Raw genomic sequence first — 21,103 nt, 5'->3', positions numbered from 1 at the left:
CTTCAACAACTGATGACTTTCCGATGAGTGACATAAAAAAAATTGAGATGTAATAATCACTTGTCTTTGTCGAGATCAAACAACAACGGTTGATCAAAAACCTTTGCACGCAAGAATTGGTTTGCGAAAACAACCACTTTCGGGACCCGTTAGAATATTTCCTTTGTTTTCTTTGCACTTTTAACTAAAAGCGGAACAAGAAGTGACCTTACTAGTCAAGAACAGCAAGAGCTCGGTCTTCCACTTAACCACCACAATACGCCTTGCTATACTACGCCTCATGGATTGAGTTGGACAAATCAACAAAGTAGTAGGCTAACTAGGTCAAGATTTCCCTAATCGCTTGCATTCTCGAAATCCATGCAAAAAGTAAAGTAGTAGGCTAACAACCCATATGATTACCGACATGTATCCGCTCTCCAATCCTTCCGATCTCCGCTCCCGTTAGCTTAACGGCCTTCCGGCCGCCTTCTAGACCCTCAAAACGGCTTAACAGAAGTTTAATATCGACTAAATTAGGTTGGAAGTCAAATCCCCCCTTCTGGTTAGCTGATAATCGACTTTTATAACCCTTGTAATCGACTTACGTACGTTGGGCGTAAGTCGGATTACGTTGGGCGTAGTGAAGATTATTACGCGATTGGAGTTATCTGATGCCAGCCATTACGCGGGGCGTAATCAAATATTACGCTGGGCGTAGTTTGAATTTGGTCATTACGCTTAGCGTACATGCAACCTACGCGGGGCGTAAAGGTTCCTCCAGCATTTTCCTTTCTTTTAGCTTCTAAGCCCGATTTCTGCTTCAGTCTTTTCTTTTGTGCTTTATCGACAACGAATAGCTACAAATCATAATTCAAAGCATTATGAGTACTTTTTAGTTCTAAAAGAGAATAATAAAGGCTAAAATATTAAGATATAATGTATAAAAATATATATAAAAATACACATATCATATTCTAAGACAAGAGAGCAGCACGAGGAGCATCTTCGAGAGCTTCTGGGGGATTTTAGGCGAGAACGACTTTATGCCAAGTTCTCGAAGTGCGAGTTTTGGTTACAAGAGGTCCAGTTCCTTAGACACGTCATTAACCAGGATGGGATTTTGGTCGATCTGACCATGATTGAGGGAGTTATGCAGTGGGAGGTGCCAAAATATCCCCCAGATATCAGGAGTTTTTTTGGGTTTGGCAGGGTACTACCGAAGATTTATTTAGGATTTCTCCAAGATTTTCGTACCCCTCACTCGTCCGACGAGGAAGGGGTAGATTTTCGGTAGGGCCTTGAGCAACAGGCAACGTTTGAGACCCTTCAGCAGAGACTTTACGAGGCCCCAGTTTTGACCCTCCCTAAGGGAGTCGAGGATTTTATGGTTTTTTGTGATGCATCTATCACCAGGTTAGTGGCAGTCCTCATGCAGAGAGGACGAGTGTTAGCTTATGCTTCACGACAACTGAAGCCGCATGAGACGAGGTATCCCACACATGATCTTGAGTTGGGGGTGATGGTTTTTGCCCTCAAGATTTGGAGGCATTACCTTTACGGGGTCCGTTGTACCATCTACACGGATCACTAGAGTTTGAGGCATATTATGGATTAACCAAACCTGAACATGAGGCAATGCAGGTGGCTGGATGTAGTCAAGGATTATGACTGCGAGATCCTTTACCATCCAGGTAAAACGAAGGTAGTGACGGATGCCCTGAGCCGCAAGCCGGCTAGATCTTCTGGTCCGGTGACATATATGAGGATATCTGTGGATTCTCCACTTGTGGGTTTGATTAGGGAGGCTCAGGCTGAGGGTGTTCGAGAGGATAATTGGAAGATTGACAGGATCAGGGGTGAGATTTCCAAATTTATTCCACACAGTCGTGGTTTGTTGACCTGTTGTGGTTGGGTTTGCGTCTCTATGTCTGGTGGGGTCAGTCAAATTGTGCTGGAGGAGGCTCATAAGTCTCGTTTTTCTTTCCATCCTGGGGCCACCAAGATGTATCGGAATCTGAGGTTGAGTTATTGGTGGCCGTGCATGAAGAGGGAGATCGCCTGGTATGTCGAGAGGTGCTTGACTTGCAGGATGGTCAAGGTTGAGCATCAGAGGCCTCATGGCAAGCTGCAGCCTCTAGAGGTTCCCATCTGGAAATGGGAGCAGATTTCGATGGATTTCATCACCAAGTTGCCGAAGAAGGTGAAGGGTTTTGATGCTATTTGGGTCATCGTGGATCGATTGACCAAGAGTACCCATTTTATGGCAATTTGGGAGAGCTCGTCGGCCAAGTAGTTAGCCGATGTGTATATTCGCGAGATCATTGCTCGCCATGGGGTTCTAGTCTCTATTCTTTCAGACCGTGATGTTCGATTCACCTCCCGTTTCTGGCAGAAGTTCCATGTGGAACTTGGCATGAGGCTGCATTTCAGCACAACTTATCATCTGTAGATCGAAAACCAAAGTGAGTGGACCATTCAGAATCTCGAGGATATGCTATGAGCATGTGTTATTGATTTTGGTGGGAGTTGGGACTCCTACCTACCTCTTGCAGAGTTCTCCTACAACAACAGTTTTCACTTCAGTATTGGTGTTCCGCCTTTTGAGCTATTATATGGGCGGAGGTTTCGTACCCCAGTCTGTTGGGGCGAGGTTGGTCATAGGGTCATGGGTCGGACCGAGGTGGTTCTGCAGACTACAGAAATGATTTGGTAGATCAGGCAGAGGTTGCACACTGCTCAGAGTCGGCAGAAGAGCTATGCCGACCGGTGCCGATCTAAGTTGGAGTTTCAGGTCGGTGACATGGTGTTGCTGAAGGTCTCCCCTTGGAAGGGTGTGATTCACTTCAGGAAGAGTGGGAAGTTGGTCCCCCGATATGTCGGACCATTCGTTGCTATGGTTGGCAAGGTTACCTATAGATTGGATCTTCCGAAGGAGCTCAGACAGATTCATAGCACTTTCCACGTTTCGCAGTTGCGGAAAAGCGTATTGTTCGAGGATACAGTGGTAGCATTGTATGATATTCAGGTTGATGAGCGCCTGAACTATGTTGAGAGGCCGATATCTACTTTGGAAAGGAAGGTAAAGGTTCTGTATAGCAAGGAAGCATCTTTGGTAAAGGTATAGTGGCAACATCGGACGGGATATGTGTGGACTTAGGAGCCGGAGGCTGAGATGTGGGAGCATTATCTAGATTTATTCACCGCAGCAAGCTTTAAGGACGAAGCCTAGTTTAAGTGGGGGAGAGTAGTAACATCCTGATTTCAAGGTATGAAATTTATTCTTTGAGACACAAATTTCCCCTTGGAACTCGTCGAGTTGATGGCCTCAACTCGACGTGTTGAAAAGTTGTTGGCTGCACATCGTTTTGGAATAACTCGATGAGTTGGAAAGGAAAAACCCGACGAGTTGGCGGTTGGATGAGAAACCCTAAATTTTAGGGTTTGCACCCTATATAACCTCCTTAAGTCTTTGAGGCTGATCTTTTATCAGCCTCCAAACCCTAATATCGACCTTGTGAGCCCTAATCTTCATTTCTTCTCGTATTGTGAGTTAGTGTGGCATTTTGGAGCAAAATAAAGAGAATATTGTGAGAAGGAGGCAAGGATCTAGCAAGCAAATCCTTTAGTCTCCAGTTTGTCATTCTTGGGGACTATTGTAAGTATTCAAGATCCGATTTTTATCTATATATGTAGCTAGATCATGAGTTTTGCATCTTTTTCCTCCTTATTCTTGGTTGTTTCTGATGGGTTTTGAGCATTCTAACACTTCCTAATTGTACATGCAACCCTAATAAACCTTGGATCTATGTTTGTCTAAAGACATGCAAAATTTGGTTTCCAAGGTTCATAATCCTATCTAGCGTATACGGGGAACTTTTATCCTAAAAGGATAGCTAGAAATACATACCTTGTAGTTGATTTTGATTCCTTGAAACCTTGTGAGCCTAGCACCCCAAGTGTGATGCCTCAAATGCTTCACACAACACCAAATGATTTTGGAATGACTTTAGAGAGAATGCACACACTCTAAAAATCGGCCTAGCTCTCACTTCTCTTTTTGTGTAGCCGATTTTGGTAGATAGTATGTTCCTTATATAGTGTTGACACATCTAGGGTTACACCATGTAAACCCTAATGTGTCATGACTCTTCATTTCCATGACCCATGGGTTTGTAACTCCCATGGAGCATCCTATGGGTTTAACCCAACTTGATAATCCATGGAGCCTCTTAGCCCACTATACAAGTTATGGATGATTTACATAATCAACCCATATATTTAATTAGTTATCTTTTGATCACATAATTAATTCCAAATTAATTCTTGATCAATACTAATTAAATAATACTATTAATATATTAGAACTTATAATATATTAATAAACCACAAGTGCTATTTCTCTAATTTAGTCTATCCAAATGCATGATGCCATGCAACCCAAATGGACCATGCCAGGTTGGGTCAAGTACATACCAGAAATAGTTATGGACTTAGACACCTTATCCAACAGTCTCCCACTTGGATAAGTGTAATAACTATAACTGCAAGTACGACTTCAGGAACCGATCGACAATCGTAGCGCTTTCAAGGTCTCTCAGAACTGAGAAGATGATGATACGCCATTTAAGATAAGTGATCATATAATCCTCTGTTCTAGATATCAGCCGGACAAATACATGGAACAATGTCTTACTTATTGTCCAGCAGTTTGTTTCCCAATTTCTGATTTGTTTGACAAAGAACTTAATTGAACACATCAACTTAGTTCTGACCGGGCCCGATACATAGGTCAAAACAAAATCATCAAGGGGCCCATATATCAGCTTCTAATCCAAGAAGGAACAGATAAACTTCGAGTCATATGTTTGCTCTACTACTTGTTGAATCATACACAAAGGCACGTTTTATAACATCGAGTTACCAATGCGTTTTCGTACAATCAATGCATAACCAACTCATAGGTAGCAAATCATATCTCTAGGTTTGAAGACTTATACGATATTACCGTCTCACGATCACTCGAGATAAATTCCATGAAGTGATTCCAGTGAGCGTGGGTTGAGTCCAATGCTCAGAACTTATGATCACTCATGATTGTTGTAGCCATGTCCAACAACTTAGACCTCTGCAACCAATCATGACAGTCTTGATTCATACCTACTTCCGACATATGACCGACTGTGGAGGTTCGAATAATATGATATACCAAACATAATTATTCTGGAAGTCAAAACATGCAAAAGAAATATAGTAAATGATTAACAAGAGATAGCAACACTTTACTCATAAATAAAACACCTTTTATTCATCATCTAATGTCAATTACACTTTACAAATTTCGAGGTTATCTAACCACTAAATCTAATATCATCCTTCAGCCCTATGCTCCGAGCATGCTAGAGATGCTTAACCCGAGTCAGTCCCTTCGTGAGGGGATCTGCTGGATTCTGATCTGATGATACCCTCTTTGCCATGAGGAGTCCTTCTTCTATTCGATGTCTGATGAAATGGTATTTTCTGTCGATGTGTCTGGATCTCCCGTGATCCCTTGGTTCCTTGGCTAAGGCAACAACACTTTCACTATCACAGAAAATTTCCATTGGCTCCTTAATAGTTGGTACAACTCCAAGGTCTCCAATGAAGTTCTTCAGCCATATCGCCTCCTTTGCTGCCTCGCTCGCTGCTATATACTCTGATTCACAAGTTGAATCAGCCACTGTTTCTTGCTTGGAACTCTTCCAAGAAATTGCTCCTCCATTTAAGGTAAAGACCCAGCCCGACTGAGTGCGGAAATTATCCCTATCATTCTGAAAGCTAGCATCACTATACCCTACAACTCTCAAGTCATCACTCCCACCGAGGGTAAGGACCCGGTCCTTAGTCCTCCGTAGGTACTTGAGGATATTCTTTACTGCAGTCCAATGTGCCTTGCCAGGGTTCCCCTGATAGTTGCTAACCATGCTCAAAGCAAAGGCTCCTTAATAGCCGACGCATAAGGTATTCGACTCATTTCTGCTATCTCAGCCTCAGTACTAGGGCTTTGTGTCTTACTCAATATGGTGTTACTTTGGATGGGTAAGTCTCCTTTCTTGGAGTCCTGCATGCTGAATCTCTTCAGCACCTTATCCAAGTAGGTACTATGACTAAGTCCAATTAGTCTTTTACTCCGGTCTCTCAAGATCCTTATCCCTAGAATATAGGCAGCTTCTCCTAGGTCCTTCATAGAGAAACACTTCCCAAGCCAGGACTTAACTTCCAACAGAGTTGGGATGTCATTCCTATGAGTAGTATGTCATCCACATACAATACCAAAAAGCTAACTATACTCTCACTAGCCTTGACATATACACAAGATTCATCTTCACTCCTATAAAAGCCAAACTCTTTGACTTTCTCATCAAAGCAAAGATTCCATCTGCGGGGTGCTTGCTTTAATCCATAAATGGATTTCTCAAGCTTACACACTCTATTAGGGTACTCTGTATTAACAAAACCCTCTAGCTGAATCATATAAACATCCTCAGCCAACTTTCCATTAAGGAAAGCGGTTTTGACATCCATTTTCCATATTTCATAGTCATGAAATGCAGCTATGGCTAACAGAAACCTAATAGACTTAATCATGGCTACTGGAGAAAAAGTCTCATCATAATCAACTCCTGGAGTTTGTGAGAAACCCTTTGCAACCAGCCGTGCCTTATAAGTGTGTACATTACCATCCATGTCGGTCTTCTTCTTGAAGATTCACTTGCACCCTATTGTCTTACTACCTGGTACATTCTCAACAAAGTTTCAAACTTGATTGTCATACATGGACTGTATCTCGTTGTCCATTGCCTCTTTCCATTTGGCTGACTCAGGGCCTGACATGGCTTCCGCGTAACTATTAGGTTCATCCAGACCTATCAGTGTCTCATCACTGATAAGTGTATCACCTTCCGCAGTAATATGGAATCCATAGTAATTCTCAGGTGCATTCCTAACCCTTGTGGATCGCCTTAGAGGTACAGACTTGTCTATTGGCTCAACAGGAGTTTCCTCCTAAAGTTGAGTGCTACGGTTCGAAGTTCCTTCACCACTTGACTCTTGAATTTCTTCAAGATCAACTTGCCTTCTACTGTCTCCTTCACTACTTGACTCTTAGAATATCTTCTGGAAAGGTTGGGTTCCAGATCTCTAGAGTTTTGGGCTTAATGGTTAATCCTTTGAGTTTTCAAGCCTTGGATAAGACTATAAGAGCATTTGAGCATTTGGGTAGTTCCAAAGGATAAAGTTGGAAACTTTATCCATCTAGACACATTTGGAGTTCAGATATGAGCCTTAGAGTCCCTAGAATCGAAGAATCTTCCGAATGTGTTAAGTAGGGGGGAAAACTCAACGAGTTGTCCAACCAACTCAACAAGTTGGCTAGGGTTTTCCCGACTTTTCGAGTACTGTAGGAACTCGACGAGTTGGTGGGTGCACTCGACGAGTTGGGTTAACATGGACTGTTGACCTTGCATTTGACCTTTAACTTTGACCATGGTTGACTTTTGAGGGCATTTTGGGTATTTCGGGATTTTGATGGAATTTTTCACATGGTGGTTGTAGGCATTCGGGTCGGAAGCTGAGTTCCAGAGCTTGAGCAATTTTCAGTTCAACTGCTTGTGAGGTGAGTTTTCTCACTTTACTTGCGGGTCGAAGGCACCAATGCCGGCCCTTGCATTGATATCATGTTGTACATGTTATGCTATAACGGTCTGGTATATCAGTTTACTGATAGTTAGGATGATGCTATGCTTTGTGATATGTAAGATCTGTTTATTTGTTTGCTAACTGGTTAACAGTATGGTTATATGTATTATGTGCACATGATTGGTTGGTGGCTGAGGCTTCACTGCTTTATGTGTACATGGCCGGTCCATATATATGTGGGGCCTGGTAGGAAAAGAAAAAAGGCCCCTCAAAGACAAATATAAAAAAGACTCAAAAAATATCAATTATTCTTCGCTATAGACGTGTTTAATTAGCAATATCTTTTAGGCTAATTTAAGTTTGAACCAACTTTAAACCCTAAAAATCATTTAGCTAATAAATTATATATATATATATATATATATATATATATATATATATATATATATATATATATATAGTAAGCCAACAGGCCTGGGGTATTCTATCCCGAGAATGATTGGACCATAGTATGTTGGCATTCCAACCCGATGGTTGAGGGCTTGGGGTATTCCAGCCCGATGGTTGATTAGACTAATAGTATATTGGCATTCCAACCCGATGGTTGATTGGGCCCATAGTATGCTGTTATTATATCTGTATTACTTGTTATGTATTGGTATTTTGGGGGACATTCACTAAGCTTTAGGCTTACAATTTTGGATTATGTTTCAGGTACTTCAAAGGATCGCGGGAAGGTGAAGGGGTGATCGTGCACCTCATCACGTTTGTTTTATGATTTTGGGATATTTCTGATATGGAACTTATTTTGAAAACAATTTGTAAACAATGATGGTTAGTGATTTGTTTTAAAAAGTTTAAAATTTTCGAGAATTTTACGAATGTTAAACCTAGTTAACCAAAATGGTAGTTTTGGTATTATTTAACAAGTATGGGGGTGGTTTTGTAAATCAATTAACTTTAGGAACTGATTTTGCCAAAAGCGTTTAACAAGGGATTGATTTTTCCAAAATCGTTCAACAAGGGAATAATTTCATAACTTATCTCTTAAACTGGGGGTTGAAGTTTATATTTTAAATCCAAGTTGGTATTTGGGACCAGATTTGTCAACATTTCTCTAAGAGGGGTTGCTCTTAAATAATTTAAATGGAAGTTTGTGGGTTAGGATTTAATTTGTGAAAGAAATAACAAGGGAAGGGGTTAATTGCAGAATTTAAGTTGAAGTTTGAGAAATGGGAGGGAACTCGTCCCTCTCATCTATACCGCGATTTACATACTATGAACCCAAATAAAAAAAACATCATTTTCTTCGATTGGTTTAAAGAACAGAAAAAGAAGGTGCAAGGAACGAAAGATGATGGTGGGGAAGGACTTACTGTGACGCAGGGCCGGCCCTGAGATTTTAGAGACCCTGTGCGATTTAACGAAAAATAGGCCCTAAAATTTGAAATATCTCAAAATTTAAGCAAAAAAATATACATTTTAATTTTTTATTGCAAATACATAAAATTAAAATTTCATTCAAAATAATACACAAAAAATTGGTTTCTACTTGAAAACTGCCATCCTCCTAATATTTGTTGAAATAAAATTCTCAATAACATCTTCATATGTAACTTTGTCCAACATGTTATGCTCAATCGTCATCAAAGCCAATCCATTAAGTCGTTCTTGAGTCATTGTAGATCGTAAAAATGACTTCAAAATCTTCAATTTTGAAAAACTTCGTTCTGCAGATGCAACGGTAACAGGAATAGTCAACATAATTCTATACGCAATAGATGTAATAGGAAAACAATCAACACATTTTAAAAAGATTAAAATATCAATTACTGTCATTTTTTCTTTGGGCAAGATATGTAGAAGTAATTTTAACTCAACATACAAGTCATTTCCATCAATATCCGATTGCTCATCTTTCTTGAGTGAAGTTTCAAGAGACTTACAACAAGATTTTAAGGTTATATCATCTAATGAATGTAGTTTTTCTAAATTAAACAAAAAACCAAATATTTTATCATATTGTTGATATTGTTCAAACCTTGTAGTTAAAGAAGTAATTGCTTGATCAACAATATAAATAAAATATTTAACCCTAAATTTCTCTTGCGCGGATTGTGAAACACTACAAGAAGTATGAGATGAAATCTTATCAAAATGTTTTTTTATTTTAGGTTAACGTTTTTTAGAAAATATTGGATCGATGCCAATTTCCAAGGCAATATCTTTTGCAGTTTCTAAAGCATTTAAAAAACCATTTTCTCTATATTCTTTAAAAAACAAAATCAGCCCCTTTATTTTTTCCATAGCAACATCAATAAGCATATCTTTTGATTGCAATTGTTTGCTAACTAAATTAACAGTATTTAACATTTCATACCAAATTACTAAAGCCAATATGAACTCAAAGTTACCAAGTTCATTTTTTGCTAAAGATTTAGCTTCACTTGTTATTTTTGGATCATTATCATTTTTGGCTACTTGAAGTAAAGCCTTTTGTATGTCAAAAATCTGAAATCTTATAGCTTTAACACTATCAACACGACTCTCCCACCGAGTGGATGACAAAGATTTAGGAGTTAGCCCTTTTACATTATTTTTTAAAATTTGCCATCTCTTAGTGGAATTTGCAAAAATTGTATAAATACGTTGTATTTTTCCAAAAAAACCTTTAGCTTTACTACAAGTATTAGCCATATCACACAAAGTTAAGTTCAAACTATGACAACCACAAGGAGTATAAAAAGCTCTAGAATTTATATCTAAAATCTTTCTTTTTGCACTCCTTGATGTTTTCCTTTCATATTTGATCCATTATCATAACCTTGTCCACGCACATTATTAATGTCAAGATCAAGCAAATTCAATTCATTTTGTAAAACATCAAAAAGATCTTGGCCAGTTGTATCATTTACATCTAAAAACCCTAAAAATGATTCTTCAATGCAAACAACATTTGACGAAACATCCACATATCTTAAAATAATAGTCATTTGCTCTTGGTGACTTATATCGGGAGTACAATCAAGTATTATTGAAAAATATTTTGTATTTTTTATTTTTCTAATAATCATAGATTTTATTTCGGAAGAAAGCAAAATTATTAATTCAGTTTGTATCCTATGCCCAAGATAATGTTTATGGATACCAATAATATTTGTAATACGTTGTATATGCTAATAAGAAACCATGTCAAATTCAACCAACATTTCAAATAAGCCTAAGAAATTTCCATTGTTATCTTCATACACTTTCTCATTAGTACCACGAAAAGCAAGATTATGTTTAGCAAGAAATTTCACAATAGAGATAATTCTCAACAAAACTTGTCTCCAATGAACTTTTTTTTTCTAATTGTTTTTGAGCCGCATTATCAATAGTTTTATTTTTTTTGTAATCTTAAATGCAAATCATACCAAGTATTTATATTTTTAACATGTTCCATACTAGTTTCATGCTCTTTAATTGTAGTGTTAAGATGTATCCAATCTCTAAAACCCGCATTTGCTAATTGACCCTTTCCACACCCTTTTCAAAAAAATTTACAACAAAAACAAATTTTTTTTATCAATTTCTTTAGAATAAACAAGCCAATCTCTATCACATTTTTCCCCATTTGGTAAAGTTTTAGTGTAATATATTGTAGAAAATCTTCTTAAATATTTATCTTTAGGAGCTTTTATAATGGATAAATCTCTTTTAGGACCTTTCAATGCTAATATATTTATCATATTAGAATTGAGAACATCCCAATTTCTTGGATCAAATATATCAAAAGTATGAAAATCAACATTATCATCAACATCAACATTAGGATTATTACTAACATCAACATTAGGATTATCACTAACATCAATATTGTCATTAGCATTATCATTAACATCAACATCAACATAATCATTATCATCAATATTATCTTCATTAACAGTTTGTGTTTCATTTTCCGAAAAGTTTTGTGTTTTTTTTTGTTATAAACTTATCCATAGAACCTGCTTGAGCTTTATTATCTTCTTCAATTTTTTGTTTCTTTTTATGTTTTTCATATCCAGATGCATATATATTTTTTTTAATATAGGAGGCATTGTAAATTATAGAAAAGAAAGAAACGACCTTATTTGCGAATTGAGATTTGTAGATTTCTTCTTGGTTCTAGATTTTCCACACTTCTAATCACCAAGAGAAGATATCAAAACTGTAAATAAAAATCATAATCCAAATAAGAAATCAAATAGCATACCAGAAAAGAAAAATTAAAGAACTCATATCAGATCATAATTAAAGAACAAATGTATCATTATCAAGAAAAAAAAACAATCATATTCATCTGATATCATCAATTTAAAAATTGCCTTATAATTTTGACACTTCAAATCAGAAAACAATGTTATGCTCCAAAAAAAAAATCAGAAAACCTGCATTCTCAGATCAAAATATAGTTCTTAGTCCTTACAAATATGAAGTTATTAGAAACAAAAATCAAAATTTGTGATTTTTCAAAAACGAAAAAGTAGAAAAAAATCAAAAACTTGAAAGGAGATTTTACCTGAATTCGTTATTCCTTGACCCTTGTTCCTTCTGATTTACAAAAAATTGATATTGATGGTTCTATATTTCGAAATTTGATCAGAAAAAGAAAATTGATAAAAAATTATTCAATTAGAAAATAGCAAACCATGAAAAACAAAACTAAAGTTTAAGGTTACCTTTGATTTCGACACCTCAAGGCTCAAATAGTCAAACTGACAGGTAAGATTTTGAAGCTTCAGATTTTGAAATTTGATGATTCTTAATTCGAAATTTGAAGCTTGATAGTTCTGAACTTCTAAGACTCGGTGAAGAAGGTGAAGAAGAAGACGATTAGAAGAAATAGAAGTAAGAATAAACTGAAATCGTTGGCTGTTATCATTGAAGAAGAGGGAGAAGAAACAAAATTAAGAACCGATTTTGTGTCTTTAATATTGGAATAGAAACGATTGAATAGATATTACCATTCCTCCTGCAATGATGTTTTCTATTACCCATGTCTGCGATTATCAATGAAGAAGATTAGAAGAAGCCAAAGAGTTTTCTTGTTCCCAAAAATTCCATCCCGCTCCTTCTTCTAGCTGGCGTTCCTTCTTCTAGCTTATCGAGTAATATTTTTGGGCCGAATGAACCTAGTCTACAAGAATTACTAAATAATTTTTGGGTCCTATGATTTTTTGGGCCCTGTTCTTGGGCACCGGTTGAACCTCCTTTGGGCCGACACTGTTGTGACGACAGGGAGGTGGTTGGTTGGAACTCTCACGTCAACAACAATAGGGATGGCATCGGATGGTGACAGTTAGCTTGCGATGGCGGCCTCCACTACTTAGGTTGCTTTCTGCCGGAGAGAATGAAGAGAGAGAAGGACGATGAAAGGTAGTAGAAGGTCGGATGGGCGAGGTTCTGAAAGCAGTAACATCCGTGAGTGGTGAAGTGGGTTGCGTCGGTGGTGGGTGCGCTGCCTGGTTCTTTTGGCGTCCGATGGTTCACGACAAGGGAGTGGAGTGGAAGGTGGCATCGATGATGGAGGAGGTTGTGGTTGTCAAAGAAGATGGCAGTGAGGTGTTTTGACGATCGCAGTGGGCGGCAAGGAACTCCGACAGCTTCCTTGCTGCTTCATGTTTCCTGTTCCGGTAACAACACAAGCGAGTGAGGGGGAAGGGAGGATCCAACAACAACAATGACACACTCAGGGGGTGTTTGGCTTTCTCCGATCAGCAGCAAAAGAGGGAGGAAACATGGTGGTGGTAGTTGTTCACGATGGTTCATCACAACAACACCACCTCCTTTGGTGGTTGTTCTTGACAATGAAGAAAAGAAGGAGGGCAACAACAAGCATGAAGGGAAGGTAACAAGGACAGTGGGTGTTGGTCGATAAAACAAAAGGGAAAAGTACACATAATGGGATAAAATAATATTGATATTGACTTATCATAAGTCAAAGTCACATATGGGAGAAAAAGATGTTGACTCCTTCTTGGATTAAAAATAAGCATGCATGCAAGCATGCCTTTTGTGTCCCTCATTAATTTATCCCACACACAAGTGGACTTGATTTACGTGATGTCGGTTTCGGAGCTCGTAAAAATATTTCGAAAGTGCCTGGATAATGTCACAGTCGTGATGATTTTAAATATTTAAACGGAATTCAAATCCGATATACGGATCTTAATGAAACAATGTTTGAAGTGTCGCGTCAACTGGGTTCCGATTTGTCAGTTTTCGCGAATCCGATTTTGGTCCGGGCTAAAAAATCATGGAATAGTAAAATCAAATACTAGACCAAATCCCGAGTTCAGAAACATGCTCAAATTTAATTTATAAGATGTGTAGTTACCTTAAACTGAGTTGTGTAGTGTCTGGTACCGGGTAAAATTAGGTATATACCTGTTTAAAAGCTTAAAACATGCTTAACTTTCTCACACTATCTCCGTTTTGGACGTTTTTTATATCCATGGAACCCTGAGAACATGTTTTGTGTAATTTTATCATCCATGCCCTCCATGTAGGTCAAATGCGGAAATTTGATTTTTAGGGCATCAAGTCTCACTAATTTTTGAACTGTTTTCTATTTGATGATGATGGTGAACTTTTTGAGCGTTTTGAGGTATCCTGAAGACAAGTATAAGTAATGTGGTCTATTTTGTACTTAAAATCTTTGGGGTACTATGTCGTAGGTCCTACTACAATGTGGTTCTTGATAAATTGATTTTCTACAGTTTTAAACCTAAATTTCGGGATGTCACAAACACAAAATAGATAAATTAAGTAAATCAATAAGTAGGAAATACACTTTGTTGGAAGAGAAAAGAAGAGATGTGAGGAATTTTATGAGGGAAAGGGTGTCCATCAAAAAAAATATCAAAGAGATGATACATGAAAGGCGTTAATGGTGGGGCATGCTAGAAGAAGAGGGAGATGACATAAGCAATAATGGTGGTGACGATAAAATGCAGAGGAAAGGTGGTGTGAGTGACAATGGGAGATGGTGTTAGAATAGTGTCCAAAGAATAAATAATTTAATTATACTATTGTTCGTATGTGAATACGTAGGATCACACTAAAGAGCATAAACGTGAATAAATAATAAATAATACTTATAGTGTATAAATTTATTATTTACCAACTTAAATAAATAACAAAATAGAAGTTGTGTATTATCTATTGATCAAATTGAGAATAAATAAATAACTAGTTTATTCATTATAAATTAAATAAAATGATTATGTAATTAAAACAATCTAATTGATTATGAGTTCACTATTGGGTATGAGCTTTTATAATTAGTTGGCTTTAAATACTTAAGATAAAGCCCACCAACTAAATATAAAAGATAGTTTTAAGGGTCATAACTAATACTCCGTATATGAAATACAAATAGTAAAAAACATATATCTCCGTGCCGTTCCTAAACCTGATAAAGGTTTTGCCATGGTCTCTTTCTTTCTCTCACCTTCTCTCTTTTTTTGCTATGCTCAAGCAAAGGAAGAAAAAGACAATGTTGATTTTGTTGGCAGTCTTAATAATTGATTATTCATTCTCCATGAGGATTGACAGTAAAGTAGGGTGAGCAAGCAGTCCGACCATCTGATTCAGCCCGAACCTTGTTTGGAATCAGAATCGTTTAAGCTGAATCGAGTGAACCGATAACTAGATTTGTTAGCCTACATAAGTATCGGTCCTAGTTTTTCTATTAAATATTTAATTGGAACCGATACAAGTTCTTATATAGTACGTACAAGTAAATAAACCTCTATGTGTTAAATGAACTAGTGAATGCTTTAATCCTCAAATGATTATATAATAATACCAAATTAATGACCAAAATATTCAAACTTTAATACACAATCAACCAATAAAAGTAATTATCGTAATAAAAATAATTATCGTAACACAAAAAAATTCATAATTTGATACCAATTTAACCTACAAAAGTCATACTTTAATTTTCCATTGGCACTTCTACATTTTTTTTTTCATATATTATTTTAAATCTTGTGCAATCTTTATATAAACACAAAATTAAAAAATTCTATTAAAAACTAATAATCGTATCAAACTAAAACAATATCTGTAAAAAATATATAAAGATATATCATCGTCCTTCAAGATGTCGTCGACGTCATCTATTATCACATTTCTAGATTTTCTTACTAGGGATGTCAACGGGGGCAAACGGGATGAGAATTGCATCCCCTGCCCCTCTGCCCCCCCCCTCCCCCCCCCCCCCCCCCCCAAAAAAAAAATTTCCCATTCCTCCACCCCCGAAATCTCCATCTCGTCCACCCCTGCCCTCGCCCCCGAATTCACCTTCTGCTCCCCGTCCCCGCCCCCGTTCCCCCGTCCCCGATTGATTTTGGGCTACCTCATTTGGGCTAAAAGAAGTTCTTGTTTTGTGCTAAAAGAAACTATTTTTTGGGTAACAAATAGATATTTATAACATAATTTTATATGTTACAAACAACTTAAAAACATGTTTTTTATTGAATTTTTGTTTGTAAAAATCATTTTATTATTTATTATATTTATATAACTAATATATGTCAATTTATATAATTTATTAACGGGGCCCCCACGAGGGTTTTAGGACGAGACTACTAACCCCCGCCCCCCCGAAATTAAAACGGGGGTTAACCTTGCCCCTGCCCCCGCCCCGCCCCCGATTTTTTTCAACAAATGCCCCCATACGGGACGGGGGCCCCTCAGGACTTTTTGACATCCATATTTCTTACTTACTCTAAAATAAAAAAAATGATATGAATGAAAGGCGAACATGTAACATCCGGACTTTCAGGTATATTATTGTGTGTTTAATTTTGAGGTTTATGGAATGACTCGACGAGTTGTGAGTCCAACTCGTCGAGTAGAGTCGAGTTGTCCATGTGGGATTACTGAATGGACTCGACGAGTCAGAGAGCCGACTCGCCGAGTAGGTGCTGGGTAGAGAAACCCTAATTTCCCGGGGTTGGGGCCTATATAAGGGAACTTATGCCCCCATTTCTGCCTCACCGGCTGCCTAACCCTTCTGTGTGAAACCCTAAACATGTGTAGTGAGCTATGAGAGTCTTAAAAGCTAAACTTGGAGTAAATTAGTGCATCATTTGAGGAGGAGAGGAGATTAACCATGAAGGAAGCAAGAGAATCAGTTGGATCTAGTGCATGTTCATGCGAGGGCTTCAATGGGAGGTAAAAGCTTGCACATTTCTCATTTATTTGCCTAGATCTCATTATTATGGAAGATTAGGGTTTTTTCCACCTTTTGTTGGGACTTCGAGCATATAGAGCTATCATGGGGTTTAGACCTCAGATCTGGACCTTGTGAGGTCCTTAGAGTCCAAAGGTCCCAACTTTATTCATCCACATGATGGTTATTGTGCTTAACACCTTGTGAGAGCATGTTTTGGTATGTTGGAGCAAAACTACCATACATGGACGTAAAGATCGAAGCTTTATGTGACAAATGAGTCTTAAGATGCTAGATCTAGTGTTTGGAGTGGTAGATCTTCTTTGAATCGTCTGAATGAGAAATGAGTTTGAATGGACTCGCTGAGTCGATGAGGGTTTGTTCCGATGAGCTTGTTCATGCAATAACTTGGTGAGTTGGGTGTCAACTCGACGAGCTAAGCTGGACCTTCACGAGACTTCTGAGAAAACGAGTGGACTCGACGAGTCACATAGGTGCACTTGGCGAGTCAGGTCAAACATGGACTGTTGAATCGAGTTTGACTTCTGTTGACTTAGGGTTTGGTCAAACATGAGTAATGGAGACCATGGAGGGGTAAAATGGTCTTTTATCCACTTCTAGAGTTAGAGAGATAAAGAATAGCCTTTGGTTATTAGAGTCATGAAAAGAGTATTAATTAGAGATATTCACCCTTTGTGTTAAGCGGAGGCTAGTTCAAGATTCGAGTACGAGGTTATTTGCTTGCTTGCTTGCGAGGTGAGTCTTCTTACTATACTTACCATGAGTGGTACCTTTATGTGACTAGGATGGCTTATGTGTTATACTGAGTACTGTGATATCCTACATTATGTCCATGTGATTTATGCTGTGTATTATTCTGTGCTTACTGAGTTAGGACCGGAGGGTCCACCCGAGTTATGGGATCGGAGGGTCCCATTGAGACACATTGACCGGAGGGTCTTATTGTGTTATAGCCTCGAGTGGCTAAGGAGATATGTGTGGTATTTTGGGAAACTCACTAAGCTTCGTGCTTACCGTGTTATGTGTTATGTGTTTCAGGTTTTCTTAGGATCATGGGAAGGCACCTGCTTGATTGTACACACCAGTGAAAGAGTTATGTTTTGAGGATCCTGGATTTTAATCAAACAATTATGGAGTTGCAATTTGTAAATTAAATAAATGAGATTCTGCGAAATGTGTTATGAGAATTATATGATTTTAAATGAAAATTTTGTTTGAAAATTTACAGTGTTACAGAACAGCTCCAATCAACATAGTTTTCACACCCAAGCGTACTTCTATGTTTGCAGCACATACATACGAATGAGAGATAACGTTATCGACGATTTTTGTTGAGGGTAGTCCTATAGTTTTTAATGTCTTGTCATTTCGGGCTAACCGAACATTCCAGATTAAAAAAGATAATAATGTTCATGATTGATTTCTTACGAGTGTGATTAGCCAAAGATGCAACGTACTCAAGGAAATCCAAAACTTTAGAGAATATCCGATGTGAATCCTGAACCATTAAAATATTCGGTTAATGATATCCTTAATGTAATCACAACTTACAAAAAGATGATCAACTGATTCTCATTCCTTGTTGCATAATGGGCATTATAGGTGTGAGACATTGATGCCTCTAGCTACCAATGTATCTGCAACCATAATTTTTACCCGATGAAGCCCTTTAAACAAAACATCAAACTTTTAGGGGAATCAAAATTGACCAGCAAACCATAGGACCTTTGTGTATATTCGAGATTGAGTCAATCAAACTCCCCATGGCGTTAACAATGTATCCACCATTCGTATTAAAACCACAACGAAATCCAAATAGATAAGGAGGTAGACATTCCATATTCTTAATATTTGAGTACAAGTGTAATAATTCATTAAGTGAATCTATGACATCCCCAAAATCACGGCCAGAAAAGACCGGTTTCATTTATCATTTTAAAATAATTTCATAGTAAATCCATTGATTTAAAAGAGTTGCGGAATTTGTCCCAAAAACAATACATGATAAAACAAAGTTTATCAAAGCATTTCTTAAAGAAATGTATTTTCATTATATATCAAAACTCGGGATGTCATGTTCCGATACAGACACAAAAGCATAAACAATAAAACATATACCTTACACAGTTATATATAACTATTGGTCTATAAACAAAAACATCTTCACAAGTTCTCTAACTTTTGCTCTCGCGCCACCACCTGTAATACAAAGAAACTGAGTGGGTCCGGCTTGGGAGCCCGGTGAGCATATAGAGTTTTCAACCCACAATAAATAATTATATTTAATTTCACCAACCAACAATAACCCGATTACCCATTCCCGTTATCCTCATTTTACGTCCCTAAAACAACAACTATCACAAGGGACCTAGTCTAGGATTTTCATCGGGACGAACAATACTGCAAAGTGGTTTCCTCAGCAATGAATGTCCTAAGGCAACCGTGAGGGGGATATAATACAGAAAATGAACACCCAAGTTCACCAACACCTACAGGTTATGAGCCTGCCAGCATTCCACAGGACAGTCTAGAAAGAGTCTGTGGTCGTCATCCAGATTCTGCTGAATGACTAGATCACAATCACATCGAGGCCTCTCATCAGTTTATCACACATCAACTATATACCCAAGGTCTACCCAACATTTTGTAGATAACAACGTACATATGCATTCATATGCAACTTAAAAACTGATAAGATACTCATTCCAAATAAACAGATAACATATATATACACGTATATTTATACACACGTAACACGTATTCTAAAGTAGATACTTCATATCTATGTGTTAGAAGAAAGGGAATATACACTCACTTGATCAGAAGATGATTGGGCAGCACTACGACTCTAAGAGTAGTATTTCTTCGGTGAAACCGGGAGATCTTCACAAAAACCGGGCTTCTCGCGGGCAGAGTTTCGACTCGGAAAATTTACTTCTCGGGATCTTTGGGGCTTCGGGACTCGCTTCGGGTCTCGGGATGATACCGGGGCTTTGGGGGTATAAATTTCACGCAAAATGAGGCAATAAGGAGTGAGAGAGAAGAAATGAGCAACAAATCCCGGAGACCTTGCATTCTATTTATAGGGGGAGGCTGACCCTCCGAACGTAGCGCGTTCCGCCGTGTGTCATTGCTTACGAACTTCAGACTTGATAGGTGACGGGACAGGCTTTAGGCTCCAAACGTGGGGCGTTCCCCAATTGAACGCGAGGCGTTCCCCTTTTGGGATGCACGCCTCGAACTTCAGAAAAAACATAACTTTCGCATACGATCTCCGTTTTCAACGTTCTTTATATCCACGCGTAGGTAAGATTATGCTCTACAACCTTCGTTTAGACTCTGTTGGCTAATTTTAACTTTTATTTTTATTATATTATTTTTAGTAGGCCGGGACAAGAAAACTCCGTTAGAAATTCATATCTTCTTCATCGGACATCCGTTTTCGTCTGTCCTTTTACTGTTGGACTACTATCGACGAGATCTTCGATTCACGTTTAGATTGTTTCGGCTAAAACTCACTCGATCTCAAATCCGAACTTCGGGCTGCATACCGCTAAGTTGAAACTTAGAAAAATCATAACTTTCTTATACGAAGTCAGATTTAGACGTTCTTTTTATGCATGCTCTCGGTTTAACGTATTCTACGAATTTTGTTTAGATCACTAAGGCTAAATATCGCTCTATCGTAAATTCACTATTTACGTCACGCTGTGTCGTACCGGTTCTATCGTGAAACTTCGACATGTCATAACTTCTTCGTTATAACTCGGATTTCGGCATTCTTTATATATTCGGAAACCTTGTCACGACCACTACGTCTTCATGTATCGATATAGGTATTATCTAACATTTTATTTTATCGCTTATTTTTATACTTAATTCATTTAAGCTACACAATTAAGCATAAAACACATAATACTCAAATAATACATTCTTATTATTTCAAAATGGGTTACAAAGGTTAACCTAGACTATTACATCATCATTAATGCCTAGCCCAGAAACACGGGTGTTACAGAATCCACATCATATGACTCATGCGTCCAGTTCCTGATGGGTTTGAGCCAAAAGAGCATCCTATGTGCTCATGCAAACCCTAATGCTTGGATCTAGGTTTCTCTATTGTACATGCAATTCATCCAAGACTTGCAAACCCTAGATCTAGTGTATATAATTCGAAATTGACATAACAAAAACAGATCTAGATGATTACCTCTT

The 21,103-nt window shown here is 37.9% G+C and overlaps 1 protein-coding gene across 1 annotated transcript; it reads right to left on the bottom strand.

Annotated features, from left to right (window-relative positions):
* Positions 1-9,204: 9,204 nt before the first annotated feature.
* Positions 9,205-10,353, bottom strand: LOC145051102 (uncharacterized). Its single transcript, XM_078999238.1, has 2 exons — positions 9,837-10,353; positions 9,205-9,644 (listed from the first exon to the last, which is right to left on the bottom strand). The coding sequence occupies exons 1-2, from the start codon at positions 10,351-10,353 to the stop codon at positions 9,205-9,207; spliced, it is 957 nt and encodes a 318-aa protein (XP_078855364.1).
* Positions 10,354-21,103: the final 10,750 nt, after the last annotated feature.

The sequence above is a fragment of the Lactuca serriola genome, chromosome 5 (assembly GCF_051521515.1).
Source record: "Lactuca serriola cultivar US96UC23 chromosome 5, Lser_US96UC23_V15, whole genome shotgun sequence".
NCBI lineage: Eukaryota > Viridiplantae > Streptophyta > Magnoliopsida > Asterales > Asteraceae > Lactuca > Lactuca serriola.
Note: the sequence above shows the minus strand (reverse complement) of the source record. Positions and strands in the feature narration are given on the sequence as shown.